General features: G+C 48.4%; 1 protein-coding gene across 2 annotated transcripts; it reads left to right on the top strand.

Annotated features, from left to right (window-relative positions):
* The first annotated feature begins 3,900 nt into the window (after positions 1-3,900).
* Positions 3,901-15,825, top strand: Fcer2 (Fc fragment of IgE receptor II). 2 transcript variants are annotated; one of them, XM_008844589.2, is made up of 11 exons: positions 3,901-3,984; positions 4,975-5,094; positions 5,305-5,358; positions 7,150-7,212; positions 7,424-7,486; positions 7,699-7,761; positions 8,082-8,144; positions 8,250-8,339; positions 14,682-14,833; positions 14,946-15,049; positions 15,336-15,825. In XM_008844589.2, exons 1-11 carry the CDS (start codon positions 3,963-3,965, stop codon positions 15,529-15,531), a joined length of 990 nt encoding a protein of 329 aa, XP_008842811.1. In that variant the 5' UTR covers positions 3,901-3,962; the 3' UTR covers positions 15,532-15,825. The 2 variants fall into 2 exon arrangements, with proteins under 2 accessions (XP_008842811.1, XP_017656470.1); XM_017800981.1 differs by lacking the exon at positions 7,150-7,212.
* The last annotated feature ends 1,092 nt before the right edge of the window (positions 15,826-16,917 follow it).

Consider the following 16,917-nt stretch of genomic DNA (forward strand, 5'->3'; position numbering starts at 1 on the left):
CTCCTCTCTCCCGCCTCCTCTGTTTCTCCTCCTCCCCTCCCTCCTCTCCTCCATCCCTCTCTGTTCCCCCTCCTCTCCTCCCTCCTCTCTCCCCCCTTCCTCTGTTCCCCTCCCTGTTCCCTCCCCATCTCCCCTTTTTTTGTCAGTCTTCCTCTCTCCCCCCTTTCCTCTCTCCACTTCTCCATCCTCTCTCAGCAGCCGTGATCCCTTCCACTGTAACTCTGATTCACATCTGGGCTGTACCAACTTCCTTCCGAGTTTCAAGAGTGCAGATGGGCATCAGTGAGTCTCACACAGTTGCTTACCTGAGAAATAAAGGTATTAATAGCACGGACTTCCCCAGGTTCTGAGGAGCACCAAAAAAGACTTCGTGTGTGCTGTGGTTATCTGGGGGCGAGCCCATAATTAAGCTGTGAAAAGAGAAGCTACCGGTGAGCTTTCAGAAGAAACGTGTCTCCCACACCAGGCCAGCCTGACCTCTCTGATTGCTCCACACACCAGGAGGACAGGGATAGACTCCAAGTTCAAGTGAGTCTGTATATGGATTATACATGTGTGCCTGTGTGTCTATCTGTATATGTCTCTGTCTCTGTGTTTGTGTGTGTCCTTTTGTATATCTGTGCATGTGTGCCTGTTTGTGTATGTCTCTATACATCTGCGTGTGTCTGTGCATGTGTCTTTCTGTCTATGTGTACATCTGTGTTTGTCTATGTCTATGTATCTGTGTGTCTCAGTGTGACTATGTGGTTCTCTGTGTATCAGTCTGTCTGGGTGTCTATGTCTGTCTGTATGTGTCTGTGTGTATGTGTATGGATGTCTGTGTCAGGAGCTAGCTGTGGGTAGTGGAATCAACAGCTCCTCAAAACAAAATACCTCTAAGAATGAGCCACAAGAGATGGAAGTCAAAGAAGGGAGGTAGGAAGTGGGCAAGTGGGGACAGCTGTGTAGACAGAACTGAGAGGCTCGTGGGCACTAGGTTTGGGGAAGTAGAAACCAGCAATGGCACATAACTGAACAGAGAAGATGGGCCTGGAGGGTCAGCCAGGGGCTGATCACAGAGCACTAGGAGAAGCCATGGAATGTTGTAGGCAGGGGGCAGAACTTCTCAAATGAGAAAGACATTTGGGTGACAAGATTCTGACACCTGACTGTTAGAAACTGACCCTTCCTAGGCTGGATTCCTAGATGGTAGAGCAATCAGGGTACAAGGTCAAATGTCCAAGTCCCGCCGCTGTGTGGGATGCACAGTTGACTTACCCCCTAGTGCTTTGATTTCACTGAGTGAGACTGAACCCCCTCAGTATCTTATTCATTCATTCATTCATTTATTTATTTATTTATTTATTTATTTATTTATTTATTTATTTATTTATTTATTAATTTATTTATTTATTTATTAACAGGGCCCCCCTATAGTCCGAGTTGGCCTGAAACTTACTGTATAGACCAGGCTGGACTCCATCTCACAGAGATCTGCCTGCCTCTGCATGGTGGCTTGGCCCTAGCATGTGTTCTGTATACAAATGGAGTCACATTGTTACACATTATTACTCACTCCACTTGTGAGTGAGTAAACTGAGTCGCTCATCCAGGAAGAAACCTGGTTCAGGCCTAGGTCTGGCCCCCTAGGGCCTACATATGTCCAGCTGCTTGGGAATTGTGAGAACTCTGGCTTCTTCCTCTGATGCCAAAAGAACTGGTTTGGGATGCTGTTAGGCAGAAGCTGGCTACCCATACCGCCATATCCACAAGACTCAGAGAAGACATGCAACCTGCCCATAGTCACACAGCAAAAACAATACTTGATGACTTCCAGGTTTTTATGTGGTGTGTAGTAAAGCAAAAAATGTAAAGGGTTGGGACTGTGGCTCAGCTGGTAGAGCACTTGCCAAGCATGCATGAGACCCTGCATTTGAGCACCAGCACCCCATAGGTCGTGGTGATACATGTTTGTGAACCCAGCACTCAAAAAGTGAGGACATCAGAAGTTCAAGGTCATTCTTGGCTACATAGTGAGTTTGGGGCCAGTCTGGGATACAGGAGGTCAGATTACAAAGGGGAAAAAAATACAACCATATCAAAGTATAGCCAGAAAATCAGCGCTCACAGCTGTCACTTGCAGATGACAGTAAGCACAGACAGGAAATGAATCCTTAAAACTGTGCTTTAAATGTCAGAGTCAGACGATAGGGAAAAGGACTGTGAAATGCCATGTTCTGGAGATGACACAGATGGAGCCCTCAGCAGAGGCTTCACCGTGGCTTACAGTGGACCCTGTACAGGGCCAGCCACTACCCTGCAGCAAAAGCATGTTCAACAGGGCCAGGAGATGGCTCAGTGAGTAAAGTGAAAGCATGAGGACCTGAGTTCAGAGCCTCATCACCCCCATAAAGTTCAGGACAGTGCCTCATGCCTATAATCCTACCGCTGAGAAGATGGATACAAGAGGCTCCCTGGGGCTACTGGTCAACCAGCCTAACCTAATCAGAAAGCTCCAGGCCCATGAGAGACCTGGCATGGTAAGACAGGCATGGTGGCTCACACCTTTAATTTCAGTACTCTGGAGGCAGAAGCAGGTAAATCTCTGGGAGACTGAGGTCAGCCAGGTCTACATGGCAAGTTCCAGGCCAGCTGGGGCTACAGGCAGACTCTGTCTCAAAGAAACATAAAACGCCGACAACAACAAAAGGTAGGGACCAGGGAGACTTCTCAGTGAGTAAAAACATTTTAAGCACAAATTCAAGGATGTGAGTTTGAATCCCTGGCACCCATGTAAAAAAAAGCAGCTCAGGTGTGGGCTGGGGACATTCAGCAGCTAAGACCACTGGCTACTCTTGCTCAGTTCCCAGCACCCACACAATGCTAACAACCACAACTCCAGTTCCAAGGGATCCAACGCTCTCTTCTGGCCTCCACAAGCATTGCACACACATGGTACATTACATATATGCAGGCAAGCACTCATACAAAAATAATAAATAAATAAATAAATAAATACATAAATAAATAAATAAATAAGTAAATAAATAAATAAAGTTTTAAGCCAGGCGCGATGGCACACACCTTTGACCTCAACGCTCGGAGATCACAGCCAGGCTTGTCTACATAGTGAGCTCCAGGCCAGCTGGGGCTATAGGAAAATCCTGTCTCCAAAAAAAAAAAAAAGACCAAAAAAAGCCCCCCAAAATGTTTAAGCCAGGTATGATCACAGGTAAGTAGACCTATAACCCCAACACTATAGAGACAGGGACAGAGGCAGGGACAGAGATAGGAGAATCGCTGGGGCTTGCTGGCTGCCAGCCTAGCTCCAAGTTCAGTGAGAGACCTTGTCTCAAGAGAATAAACTGGAGAGAGATAGAGCAGGACAGCTCATGTCCTCCTCTAATCTCTGCACACATGTACATGGATGTGCACACTGACATACACACACGTAGATATATACCACACACATGGATGCACACACAAGGTGAATGGCTCCTGAGGTTGACTTCTGGTCTACACGAACAAAAAAAAGTGTATGTACATACACACATGTACCTGTGTGCGCGCACACACACATACACACACACACACACACACACACACACACACACACACACACACACCAAAGAACATTCTCTTTTTACAGATGCAGAAAGACATTTCCAGGTTAAAGCTCTTGCCAACATTGCCCAGGTACACATTTATTGAGCACTGCTGTGTGCCTCCCACATTGACAGTCTGCTTTGTTCAGTTTCTGGTCTCAGGCTGCTGAGACCACATCAGAAGTAGTCACCCAAGTTCACCATAATGTTCGCTTTAACTTCTGGGCTAAACAAAATCATTCAGGTCCTAGATGTTCTGTGTCCATAACAAGAGTTTTGTGCCTGATCAGGTCACTTCCAGAGCTGTGACGACCCTGTTAAGTGAAACTTGGCAGGCAGTGAGTGCCCCATCACTGACAGAATCCAAGCAGAATCACCATGGAACTGAACGAATACTCAGGTAAGAAAAATTCTCAGGTGCTAACACTGGGGGCGGGGAGAGGGGAGGACCCTGGCTTCCCACTTGTGTCCAGAAAGCATGGGGCTCTTCAGTCCTTCCTTACCAAGAAGGGACTATTTCCAAAACAGACTAGGAGGTGGAGTGAGGTAGGGAGGTGGCACACAGCCCAGGGGAGAGGAAAACTCGGGGCTCCTCCCTTCAATGACTCACCTTCCCAACAAAACTCAGCCCCAGCTGAGTAGCTAAAGTCGAAGGCCAAGTGGAACAGAAACTTGGAACAAGTAAATTCGCCATGAGTTTGAAAAGCCAGGGTGAGGGGAAGGAGCTGGGAGCCTACGATGGACAACAAGGTAGTGCTTTGGGCAGCTCAGATATTGGGGTGAAGCCTAGAGAATGTAGTCTGTGGAGGCTGGGCTTGGATATGGGGCAGGAACTGGGACCCAGTTTCTTGTGACTGGGGAAGGAACTTGGGTTGGAGGCAGACATCAGATTAAGTAGCACTTGAGAATCAAGGTATAGGAATAGGGAGCTGGAGTCAGAATGAACTAGAAAGGAAGGCCAAGTTCTCTGGGGGTGAGGATAGGGCCCCAGAATTTCAGGGAGGAAGGGTACCACTCGGGTCCTGGCTAGAAGTTTGTCTCTCTGGAAATGACCTGGAATAAAGTCAGACTCACTGCTTACTGCAGTGTAGACAGATTCTGGGATGGAAAAGATAAAGGACAGACAGACAGACTCAGAGATACACAGACCAGAAATGGATAGATAAGTTCAGGAGCGTTGACAGACACATACCACCGTACAGGTAGACACCGTGGATGGCTGGTTATGTATGGATTAAGTGGGGTAAGAAGGAGCTTGGAGTCTGCTGAGACTTTCTTCTTCAGTAGGTGCTGTGGACAAACTCCCTGAATATTGAGGTTCAGGATGGTAGAGAGACACATAGAGCTGGGCCCCATTACCGCCTTGTACCCATTTCTACACCCTTTACAGGATACTGGGAGCCTCCCAGGAAGCGCTGTTGCTGTGCACGGACGGGGACACAGCTCATACTGTTGGGGCTGGTGACTGCAGCAATGTGGGCTGGCCTGCTGACCCTGCTTCTCCTATGGCGTAAGATTCCCCCAGCCTCCTCAACCCCCCAACCCATTTGGCCTTCCCAGATCAATGCCTGAGGATATCCCTCTCTTCTCTCCCTTGATGTTCTCACACATATGCTGGCCCAGCATCCCTGATTCCACCCACAGCTCCATCCTCAGTACCAGGTGGGGGTAGCTATGTAGCCACCCTTCTTGCCTTCTCTTCTTTCCACCCACCTCCTAGACTGGGACACAGAGAAGAATCTGAAACATCTTGAAGATGCTGCCGTCCGGAATGGTACGAAGGGGTCAAGGTGGTGGCAGAGGTGAAGGTCAGGTGACCAGCTGGTATCCCCTTTCTGAAATTGACCACTGTAGGGACTGCCTCAGTGTCTCTGTCTCCCCAGGAACCAAGGGACAATCTATGACACCCCTTCCATTCTAGTGGAAAACGGGGAAATTTCTACAAAGTCTGGAGAAATGCCTGGTTGCCTGTTAACTAATGTCTGCAGATGGCGAGGGTTACAAAACTACTTACTTGTGCCTCAGTTTGCCCTTCTATAATGTGGGTGAGAGCTAGCAGCAAGTGAAGACAGATAAAGGAAGTCCCTGGCCTGGGAATGTGGCTCAGTTGGCAGAGCACTTGCCTAGTATGCACAAAGCCCTGGGTTCTGTCTTTAAGCACCAAAGCTGGGCATAGTAGTATATGCCTCTAATCTCAGCACTCCAGAAGTGCAGACAGGAGGATCAGAAGTTCAAGGTCTGCGGCTGGAGAGATGGGTCAGTGGTTAAAAGTGCTGGCTGCTCTTGCAGAGGGCCTGGGTTTGGTTTCCAGAACCTACATGATGGCCAACAACCATCCATAAGTCCAGTTCCAGGGGAGCCAATGCCCTCTTCTGTCCTCCGTGGGCACTGCACGCATGGGTACACTTGTAGATGTAGGCAAAACACTCATAAAGTAAAAATGAATAAATCTAAAGGATGTTTTTCTTAGCAGGGTGTGGTGGCACACACCTTTAATCCCAGCACTCAGCGGCAGAGGCAGGTAGATCTCTCTGAGTTCAAGGCCAGCCTGGTCTATGTAGTAAGTTACAGGTCAGCTAGGGCTACAGGGAGACCCTGTCTCAAAAGACCAAAAAAAAATACATTTATGTTTTTGGTTTGTTTGTTTTTTTAATTGATCATCCTTGGTTACATGGTGACTTGGAGGCCTGCCTGAGTTTACATGAGACCCTGTCTCAAAAACAAGAAAGATAAAAAGAAAGTCCTCAGATAAATGTGACTATTGCTTTTATATTTAATCCTGGGGAGCCAAAGAACACACCTGGCTAGTCCACTCTTGTCTGCACCTTCTTGTGTTCTACCTCTCCCTCATTCCTCCCAAAATAGGAAGAATTAAAAATCTGCAGTTACTGTAATGATATGAAAGAGACCCCTACACAGAGGGCTAGGGAGAAGTTCAAGGATATATCTTATCCAGGTGTGGGGGCACATGCACACCTGTAATCCCAACAGTCAGCCTGAGGCAGGAGGATTGCAAGTTTGAGGGCAATATGGGCTACATAGTGAGACTGAAAAGAAAGAAGGGAGGAGGGAGGGGGAGGGAGGAAGACGAGAGATGGAAAATGAAGGGAGGAGGCTGTAGACATGGCTCAGCAGTTCAGAGCACTGGCCACTCTGATGCAGAGGACCCAGGTTCAGTTCTCAGCACTCACATGGTGGCTGACAACCATCCGTAACTCCAGTTCCAGGGGATCCGACGCCCTTTTCAGGCCTCCATGGGCACTGTGAGAATGGGTACACTTACATACACACTCACACGCATAAAGTACAAATAAGTCAAAAAAAAACTTTAAAGAAAAGGAAAGAGAAAGAGAGGAAGGAAGGAAGAAAGAAAGAAAGAGAGAGAAAGAAAGAAAGGGAGAGGGAGGGAGGGAGGGATGGAGGGAGGGAGGGAAAGAGAGAAGGGGGAGGGAGGAAAGAAGGGAGGGAGGAAAGAAGGGAGGGAGGGGAGAGCACGGGAGGGGGGGAAAGAAAGGAAGGCCTTTGTGATTCCTGAAAACACCTCTTTTTTCTTCCTCTGCCCCAGTCTCTCACATCTCCAAGGACTTGCAAAGATATCAGAGGGAACAGATGAACCAGCAGTCCCAGGGTGAGCCAGTTACCTCTGGTTAAGAGTCTGGAATAGGAAGGGAGAAAGGCCAGGATGACTGTGGGTACACAATGCTGGGATCAGCCATGCCTACTGCAAACTATAAAACCAGGAAGGCAGCCCTAACCCAGAACTCAGCAAGGAAGAGGCTGAGGATGGTTGAGGAGGTGCCCCAGGCCCTGTTTATCAAGTCTCTCTGCTCTATGCACAGCTGCTCAGATGTCAGAGAACATGCAAGAACTCCGAGCTGAACAGAAGCAAATGAAATCTCAGGGTAAGACAGGAAGAAGCCCCAGAGGTAGACACATACAAGGCTGGAGGCCAGGCTAGGAAAAGGAAAGGAAGGAAAAGAAACACAGAGGAAGGGAGGGGAGGGGAGGGGGAGGGAGGGAAGGGAGGGGAGAGGGGAAGGGGTGGGAGGCTGGGGGCAGGTGAGGAGACCCCCAGGTTCTTCTTATTATTGAAAGCCCTCTGCTCCATGCTCAGCTGCTCAGATGTCAAAGAACATGCAAGAGCTCGGAGCTGAACAGAAGCAAATGAAATCTCAGGGTAAGACAGGATGGGTGGGAGAAAGTCCCAGAGACAGAGGAGGAAGGGGGATGAAGACAGGGAGGGGGAAGAAGAGGAAAGGGAGGAGGAGGGAAATGGTGAGGGGGATAAGGGGGAAAGAGGAGAGGGTGGAGGGGAGGAGAAAGGAAGGAGGAAGAGAAGGAATGAAAGCGAAGAGGAAGGAAAGGAAATAAAAGAAAAAGAGAAACAGAAAGAGAAGGAAAAACAATGAAGGGAAAGGAAAAGAAGGGGGGGTGGGAAGAGAAGACGGGGCTTATGGGCTGTCTCTGAGGCCAGTCCTACCTTCACACACCTTTCAGACTCTCAGCTCTCCAAGAACATGAACAGACTGCAGGAGGACCTGAACAATATCAGATCTCGGAGTGAGTCTGGGAAGCAGCCAGGGCAAAGGTACAAACTGTAGGAGTGTTTGGGAGGAGAGCTGCCAGCCAGTCTCTGAACACTGCACCCACCCTTGCTCCCCTAAGACTTGAATGAGAAGCGCACAGCCTCAGATTCTCTGGAGAGACTCCAGGAAGAAGTGTCAAAGCTGTGGATATCGGTACAAATGTCAAAGGGTGAGTCCGTCCATCCATCCATTGTCATGGGTGACATGTAACTGCTTATGCACTTTGTGGCATCGTGTGTGTGTGCGTGTGTGTGTGTGCACGCACACGCGCAATGTGAGGTGGCATGCTGTTTGTGTGATGTGATAGTGTGGATGGATCTGAGTTCATGTATGGATCAGGACAGATGGAGGCATAGACCATCCTCCACTGACTTAGGAAAAGAGTGGCCCCCACTTTTTTCTTCCCCAGGATAAAGCTGATCATCACTAGCTTCTCTCTATTCATATCCTCTGCCCAGTCAGGCTTAGTGGGAGATGTGGCAATCAGCAATGTGGGCACGGATGGAAAGACAGCTCCACCCTGTTGCTACCCTTCCCCCACAGCTGCCTGAAGAGTTCTAATCTTGTAAGGGAGCTCAATTTAGCTAAAACAAGATTCTTGTCTTTGATACAGAAAAGAATTTCAGGATGAGCCAATATGAAGCAGAGTTGGAGTTTATTAAAAGGGATTTTTTAATTTTATGTGTATGAGTGATTTGTCTATATGTATGTAAGTGCACCATGTGTATGCAATGCCCTCAGAAACCAGAAGAGAATATCAGATCCCCTAGAACTGGAGTTACTGGCAGTTATGAGCTGCCATGTGGGTGCTGGGAACTGAACCAGGGACCTCTTCAAGGACAGCCAGTAAAGACCAAAAGAAGGTTAAAGGAAAGTATTAATAAGGTTTAAAAAAAAGTTTTTAAAAGTTTAAAAAAAAAAGTTTTTATGAGAGTTAAGAGAAAGAAAGGAAGAGAAAGAAAGAAAGAAAAAGAAAGAGAGGGAGAGAGGGAGGAAGAGAGGGAAGGAGGGAGGGAAGAAGGGAGAGAGAGAGAAAGAAAGAAAGAAAGAAAGAAAGAAAGAAAGAAAGAAAGGGAGGGAGGGAGGGAGGAAGAGAGGGAGGGAGGGAAGAAGGGAGAGAGAGAAAGAGAGACAGAAAGAAAGAAAGAAAGAAAGAAAGAAAGAAAGAAAGGAAAGAGGGAGAGAGGGAGGAAGAGAGGGAGGGAAGGAAGAAGGGAGAGAGAGAAAGAAAGAAAGAAAGAAAGAAAGAAAGAGAAAGGAAAGAGGGAGAGAGGGAGGAAGAGAGGGAGGGAGGGAAGAAGGGAGAGAGAGAGAGAAAGAAAGAAAGAAAGAAAGAAAGAAAGAAAGAAAGAAAGAAAGAAAGAAAGAGACACTCTGAGAGCCTGGTGTGGGCTTCTCAGAAAGAGCACACTTGACCCTCTTTACAACAATCATATATAGGATTTGGTTGCTAAGGAATTTCTCTCTCTCTCTCTCTCTCTCTCTCTCTCTCTCTCTCTCTCTCTCTCTCTCTCAGAGGAGTACATATATGCCATAGTGTAAGACAGAAGACAACTTCACCTTCCACCTTGTTTGAGGCAGGGTCTCCCTTACTGTTTGCTACTGAGTATGCCAGACTAGTTGGCCTAAAAATTTCCAGGAATTCTCCTCTCTACCTCCCATCTTGACATAGGAGTGCATGATACTACCTCTTATCTGGGTTTTAGAGATCTGAGCTCAGATCCTCATGTATATACAGCAAGCACTTTTTCCACTGAGCCATCTCCCCAGCCCAGGAAATTTAAGTGAGATCATGGGGTGGTCCCTGACAGGATTACAATTGGTGAAAATTCTAGCTCATAGGGATGCAGAGGAAGCTATATTTAATGTAAACATAGTTGTTAACCTTATTTGAATCCTAGAAAATATTTGGGAGAGGGGCTGGAGAGATGGCTCAGCAGTTAAGAGTAGCATTAGCTGCTTTTGCAGAGGACCTGGGTTCAGTTCCCAGCACCCACATGGCAGCTAACACTTGTCTGTAACTCCACTTCCTGGGAATCCAATGCCCTCTTCTGGCCTCCATGGGCATTGCAAGCATGTGGCACACTTACATACATACAGGCAAAACACATACATAATAAAAATAAATAATTTTTTTAAAAGAAAATATTTGGGAGAGGAATGAAGTCCTATCCAAGGTCATATACATTCGGGCTTTGAGCCCAATTCTGTTGCTATTTTAACATAAAATATCTGCATACAAGCTGGGCCTGATGGCATATGCCCTTAATCCCAGCATTCCAGAGGCAGAAGTAGATCTCTATGAGTTTGAGGCCAGCCTGGTCTACATAGCAAGTTCCAGGCCAGCCAGGGTTTCAAAAAAATCTATATGCCAAAGGAATAGTATCTCTATATGGGTACCTTTCACAGCAAATATTAACTGTTCTGGAATTCTTGCTTCTCAGCTGACTGGATGCTTCAACCAGACTCCAGCATGAAGGGTTTGAAGGGTTCCTTTCCTTTTTCATGTCCCCATAATTCTCCGTCCTTCTGTGGTGCCCCACCCTCACCCCAGCAGTCACCACAGATTAGTCCACCCAGGGATGAGGAGGTGACATCTCCCCCAGGGGCAGCACAGGGAGAGGGAATGTTGGCCCAAGGAGGCCAATAGACTACAGAAAGAACCACTGTAGTGCCTTTAATATGGGGGAGGAATCAGGAGGTCACAGAACTGACACCCCTACACCAACACCTCCTTGCCCTTGATTTCTTTTTTCCTCTACTGCTTATGGGAAGCCCTAACTGCTCCAAGTGGATAAGAGAAGAAGAACTTTGCTTGGTTTGAAGGAGTCCCTGTCCCCTGGGATGTGTGACTCTGGGAATTCCATCAAGAAACCCCCTGTCGGGGCAAAGAGATGGTTCAACAGTTAAGAGCACTGGCTACTCTTGCAGAGGACCTGGGTTCAATTTCCAACATCCACATGGCAGCTCACAATTATCCATAACTCTAGTTCCAGGGGATCTGATGTCCTGTTCTGGCCTCTGTGGACATTGCACACGCAGTACATTTACATACATTGAAGCAAGCAATGTAAAATACACACATAAAATAAAAGTAAAAAAATTTTAAATGTTTTTAAAAGGGCCAGGCATGGTGGCACACACCTTTAATCCCAGCACTCAGGAGGGAGAGACAGAGGGATCTCTGTGAGTTCAAGGCCAGCCTGGTCTACACATACTGAGATCCAGGCCAGCTGGGGCTACAAGGAGACCCTGTCTCAAAAAAGACCAAAAAAAATTAAAAACAAAACAAACAAAAAACCTGTGGTTCCTCATGGGAGAAAGGCCAGGGAATTCTAGGTCGTGTTTATTGCTCACAGATTTTTTTTTACTTCCTTCACCTTCCCTGAGTACACACACACACACACACACACACACACACACACACACACCCATCTGATCCTGTTCCCATGTCCTGGGGTCTGAGCCCATCTCTGGAGTTGTTCCTAGATGTGACAGCCAAGACGCTTTTTCCAATGTTTTCTCTCTCTCTCTTTCTCTCACCCTCTCCCTCTCTCCTTCCCTTACACCTTTTTATTTCCTTACTCTTCTTTAAAAGATTTATTTATTGATACTGTGTATGTATGAGTGTTTTACCTGCATTTATGTAAGTGCACTGTATACATGCAGTACCCATGGAGGCCAGAAGAGGGAGCTGGATCCTCTGGAACTGGAGTTACAGGCAGTAACTCCAGCCCCACAATCCACCATGTAGGTGCTGGGAACCAAACCTGGCTCCTTTTCAAGAGTAATCGGTGCTCTTAACCACAAAGACATCTCTCCAGCCCCCATGTCTTTCCTCTTATATTGCATATTTTTAAAGATTTGTTTGATTTTGATTTTGTGTTTGCTTGTGTGTCTATATGGGTATGTGCACACATGTGCAGGGGCCTGCAGAGCCCAGAGGTATCTAGTACTGCTGGAGCTGATGTTATAGGCAGTTGTGAGCGGCCTGACTTGGATGCTGGAATCAAACTCAGGTCCTCTATAAGAGTGCTACATGCTCTTAGTCTTTCTTTTTGTTTTTTTTTTTTGAGACAGGGTCTCCCTGTAGCCCCAGCTGGTCTGGAACTCACTATGTAGACCAGGCTGGCCTTGAACTCATAGAGATCCACCTGCCTCTGCTTCCCGAGTGCTGGGACTAAAGGTGTGTGCCACCATGCCCCGCTTAGAGTGCTACATGCTTAGTCTTAATTGTTGAACAGTCTCTCCAGCCATGGAATTTTATGTACATATTTTTTTGAGACAAGGTTTCATGTAGCCCTGACCTGGAAGAATGACCTGAAACTCAGCTCCTCATCCTGCATGTCCTAAGTGCTGGAATTATAGGCCAGTCTGTTACAACATGCCTCCCTGCCCCCATTTCTTCTCTGTCTCCTTTCCTCCCTCTCTTCCCTCCATCTCTCCCTCTCCCTCCCTCTCCCCTACTTCCTTTTTACTCACTCCCCCTCCCCCTTTTCCCAGAGAAGAGGTCTCATTCACTGTGTTACCCAGGCTGGCCTTAACTCCTGGGCTCAAGCAATTCACCAGTCTCAGTCTCCTGAGTATGTAGGGCTACCACTATACGCCACCACATCCAGTCCCCAGCCCCTCAGAATTTTAAGGGCCCAGAGATGCTCCATTACTGTTATAATGCCTCATTCTCAGATAGCTGAGTTTGGGGCCAAAGGAAGCCTTCAGCTCATGATGTTGATACCAAGTCCTTATAAGAAAAAGACCCGGCCCAGGCTATGAAACATTTCCTACAGAGCACTACAGGAAAAACTGCTCTTGGGCTGGGGATGGAGCTCTGTGGTAGAGTCCATGCCTTACATGCACAAGGCCCTGGGTTCCATCCCTAGCACTGGAGAAAAGACAGCAGGTAGGGATAGATGGGGACAGAGGAGGGAGGAAGAGACCCCCAGGATCCATCCCCAGCACTGGAGGGAGAGAGAGAGACTCTGTTTCTAGTGATGGTGTCAGCACTTGAGATGCTTCTAACCAGAAGGTGATGCACTTGTGATAATGGTGATAGAGCAACTGTGAGGTGTTTGCTGCGATGGTTTTAATTCTTCCTACTAGCTGAAAGTCATCTTGGGATGGTGATAGGGGTTGAAGTTCATTGTTGAGTATAACTGTGTCTAGAGTGATGATATGACACTTCTGGTCAAGAAGGTGTTTCTAGAAGTAACGTTGGTGGCTGAGTCACTACTGGCCACTGTGGTAATGATGGTGGACAAAGTGCTTGTAGGCTCGAATGTATTTCTGGTCATCACGCGGCTGCATTGTTGCTAACCATGCATTTATTTAGAGTCATGAAGTCCATAGATAAGATGGTATTTGTGGAGAAGGTGTTGTGGCTAAGGTGTGGGTAGAGATGACCATGGCTGGAGTTTGTGTGGAGATGGCAACAAGACTGTGTCTGTGGAGATGGCACCACAGTGGAGGTGTCTATGAGACAGTGACTCTGGAGATGGCACCATGGCTGTCAGTGGTGATGACTCCATGGCTGAGGTGTCTGTAGATATGATGTTGTGGTTGGGATGTCTGTAAAGATGGTGCCACCATTGAGGTGTCTATTGAGATAGTGCTACCACCCTGAAAGTGCCTGATCTTGTCTGATCTCAGAAGCTAAGCAGGGTCCGACCTGGTTGGTACTTGGATAGGAGATAGTGCTATGCCTGTGGAGATGGCACCTTGGCTGAGTTGTCTGTGGAGAAGGTGCCGAGGCTGGATGTGGCTGGCCATGGCTGTATTTATATTGATGGTCCCAACTGAGATATTCATAATGATGATGGAGTTACCATCCCAGTAACGAAAGAGGTGTCTGTGGTGTGACGGAGCTGGTGGCTGAGATGGTCCTACCATGAACTGTTATTACATAGTATTATGAACACTCCTGTGCTGGATAGCTTTAGTGTCAACTTAACACACCTGGGTTGAGGGAGCCTCAGTTGGGGGATTGCCTCTATTGGACTGGCCTGTGGCCATGTCTGAGGGGCATCTTCTTGATGAGTGATGTGGGAGGGCCCAGCCCACTGTGGGTGGTGCCACCCCTGGGCAGATGGGCCTGTGTTGCATAGGAAAGCAGGCTGAGCAGGGACCAGGGGAGCAAGCCAGTAAGCTGTGTTCCTCCATGGCCTGTGCTCCAGTTCCTTCTTCCAGGTTCCTGCCCTGAGCTCCCTGATGAACTTGGGCTCCCTAATGAACTGCAACCTGGGAGTTGTAAGCTAAATAAACCCTTTCCTCCCCAAGTTGGTAGTGTTTAGAGTGTTTTGTCACAGCAATGAAGAACAAACTAGGACAACTCCCATGAGGAAGGCAGCCTGTAGACCATCTGTAAGGCTCTCGGCTTGGGAGTGGAGGGAGTTCTTTCAGCCAAGATCCATGAGTCACTCCGGGAGACATATCCATACACCTGTATGCTCTATGCATGAGGACAAGGACTGCCCCCAACAGTGCCCCTGATTTCCTCTTCTGTATGTCACCCCAGGCTCTGCATGCAACACATGTCCCAAGAACTGGCTCAATTTTCAACAGAAGTGTTACTACTTTGGCAAAGGTTCCAAGCAGTGGATCCAAGCCAAATTCACCTGCAGTAACCTGAAAGGGCAGCTTGTCAGCATCCACAGCCAGGAGGAGCAGGTGGGTGAGCTGTGCAGACAGTAGGCAGCAGGGTGGGTGGGGTAGGAGGGTCAGATTCACCACCCTAGCTTTCTGGAATCGGTGGGAAGGACCCATACACATCTACCCCTAGGACTTTCTGACCAAACACATCAAGGAGGACTCCTGGATCGGCCTTCGGGATCTCTTTACTGAGGGAGAATTTGTATGGATGGATGACAGCCCGGTGGGGTATAGGTGAGAGGGGCCTTCTGGGAGATAAGTGAAGAGGTGGGAACACTGTGGTGGGAGCAGGCCCCTGGATGAGTCCGTTGGGGAGGGAGCCCTGGGGTCAAGGCTGCCATGAGGACAAACAAAATGCAAGGGTTGATGAATCAAGCCACAAGCACAGATTGGGAAGGTGGGTCTTGGACTGCAGAAAAACCTGTGCTGTGGAGGATGATGGGGGGAGGGGCTCAGACTCAGAGGTCTTGCAGAGATGGGGCACCCTCCCCATCCCATCTTTTTTTTTTCTTTGCTACAGCAACTGGAATCCTGGAGAGCCCAACAACGGGGGCCAGGGCGAGGACTGTGTGATGATGTGGGGATCTGGCCAATGGAACGATGCCTTCTGCCGCAGCTACCTGGAATCCTGGGTGTGCGAGCAACTGGCCACATGTGAACCATCTGCCCCCTTGGCCTCCATGAGCCCACTGAGTTCAGCAGAACCTGCTTCCTGACAGTCTTCTGCGTGCCCTCTTCTGGATCCCTCCCAGCACCTTGATCACAGGAAGAGCTGGGCCCTGAGAATCCCCAGTCAAGTGCTGCCCGCTCCTGCCACCTCCCCAGAGGGCATCCCTTGTTCCTCACCTGAACTGGCCATCCCCACTGCCCTCTACCTTCCCCAAACCAGAGCCCCAGCCAGGAGACAGGCTTCTTGCCTACTGGGATGCAGGCTGGCAGCAGAGCACCCAGGGAGCTGCAGAGAACACGGGTCTCTCACAGGGGACCCCCACAGACTTCTACAGCCCCCACCTCCTGTCAGGAGTTTCCTCAGCCTCCTCCCATCCTCAATACCACAAAACAGACTCCCACCTCCCTGAGCTCAGGGAGTGAGTTCTTCCTTGCCTTAGCTAAACAAGATTATGCTGGGTTCCCAACATCCCTTCCCTCCTCAGAGGTCCTCCCACCAGGCCTAGTGTCCAAGTCTGGCACATGGAAGCTGGGAATTCCAGAGTCATGATGCCCAAAAGATCCCCTTTGAAAATGTGGGCAACTGAAATGGCATTTATACCTTCTATATCTTGGATATTTTTTCTTCCTACTTCATTATAGAATGGGGGGGCCCTGCTGGGAAGATGGCTCAGTTAGAAGCATGAGCACCTGAGTTTGATTCTCAGCCAGGTGTGGTGGTGCGTGGCTGTAATCCACCTGGGCTTGGACTCAATAGCTGATGGGCCAGCCTCACTGAATTAGTGAGACCAAGATCAAACTAAGAGACTCTGTCTCAGAAAACAAGTGGAAGTCTGGCAAGACCACTCAACTGACAGAGCTGCTTGCTTCCAAGCCTTATGATCTGAGTTTGATCCCCAGGTCCCACATGGCGGAAAGAGAGAACTGGGTCCTGCAAACTATCCTCTGACCACTACATGTGCATGCGCACGCACACACACACACACACACACACACACACACACATAAAAAAAATTTTAAGTGGAGAGCAACTGAGGAGGACACCTAATGTCAACCTCTGACCTCCACATGCACACACACATACCATTCATTCATTCATTCCTTCATTCAAAATAAGGTGGAGGGCAGGAGAGATGGTTCACTGGTTGACAACACATACTGCTCTTCCAGAAGACCCAAGTTCAGATCCTGCCACCCACATAAGGCAGCTCACAACTGCGTGTAATTCCAGCTCCAGGGACTCCAACACCATCTTCTGGCCTCCACAGGCACCTGTACTCATGTGCAGAGACACATACATATGCACATAAATAAAAAATAAAGGGCCAGGCATGGTGGCACATGCCTTTAGTCCCAGCACTCGGGAGGCAGAAGCAGGCAGATCTCTGTGAGTTCTAGGCCCGCCTGGTCTACATAGCAAGTTCCAGAACAGC

This window comes from Nannospalax galili, unplaced genomic scaffold (assembly GCF_000622305.1).
Source record: "Nannospalax galili isolate Female #2095 unplaced genomic scaffold, S.galili_v1.0 scaffold262, whole genome shotgun sequence".
In the NCBI taxonomy this organism is placed as follows: domain Eukaryota; kingdom Metazoa; phylum Chordata; class Mammalia; order Rodentia; family Spalacidae; genus Nannospalax; species Nannospalax galili.

What these genes read in the sequence shown, in the direction of transcription:
- Fcer2 (XM_008844589.2), top strand. Translation starts at nt 3,963, where the DNA reads ATGGAACTGAACGAATACTCAG. An exon ending in GGAACTGAACGAATACTCAG is followed by an intron (nt 3,985 to 4,974) that starts GTAAGAAAAATT and finishes CACCCTTTACAG; the next exon opens with GATACTGGGAGCCTCCCAGG. An exon ending in GACCCTGCTTCTCCTATGGC is followed by an intron (nt 5,095 to 5,304) that starts GTAAGATTCCCC and finishes CCCACCTCCTAG; the next exon opens with ACTGGGACACAGAGAAGAAT.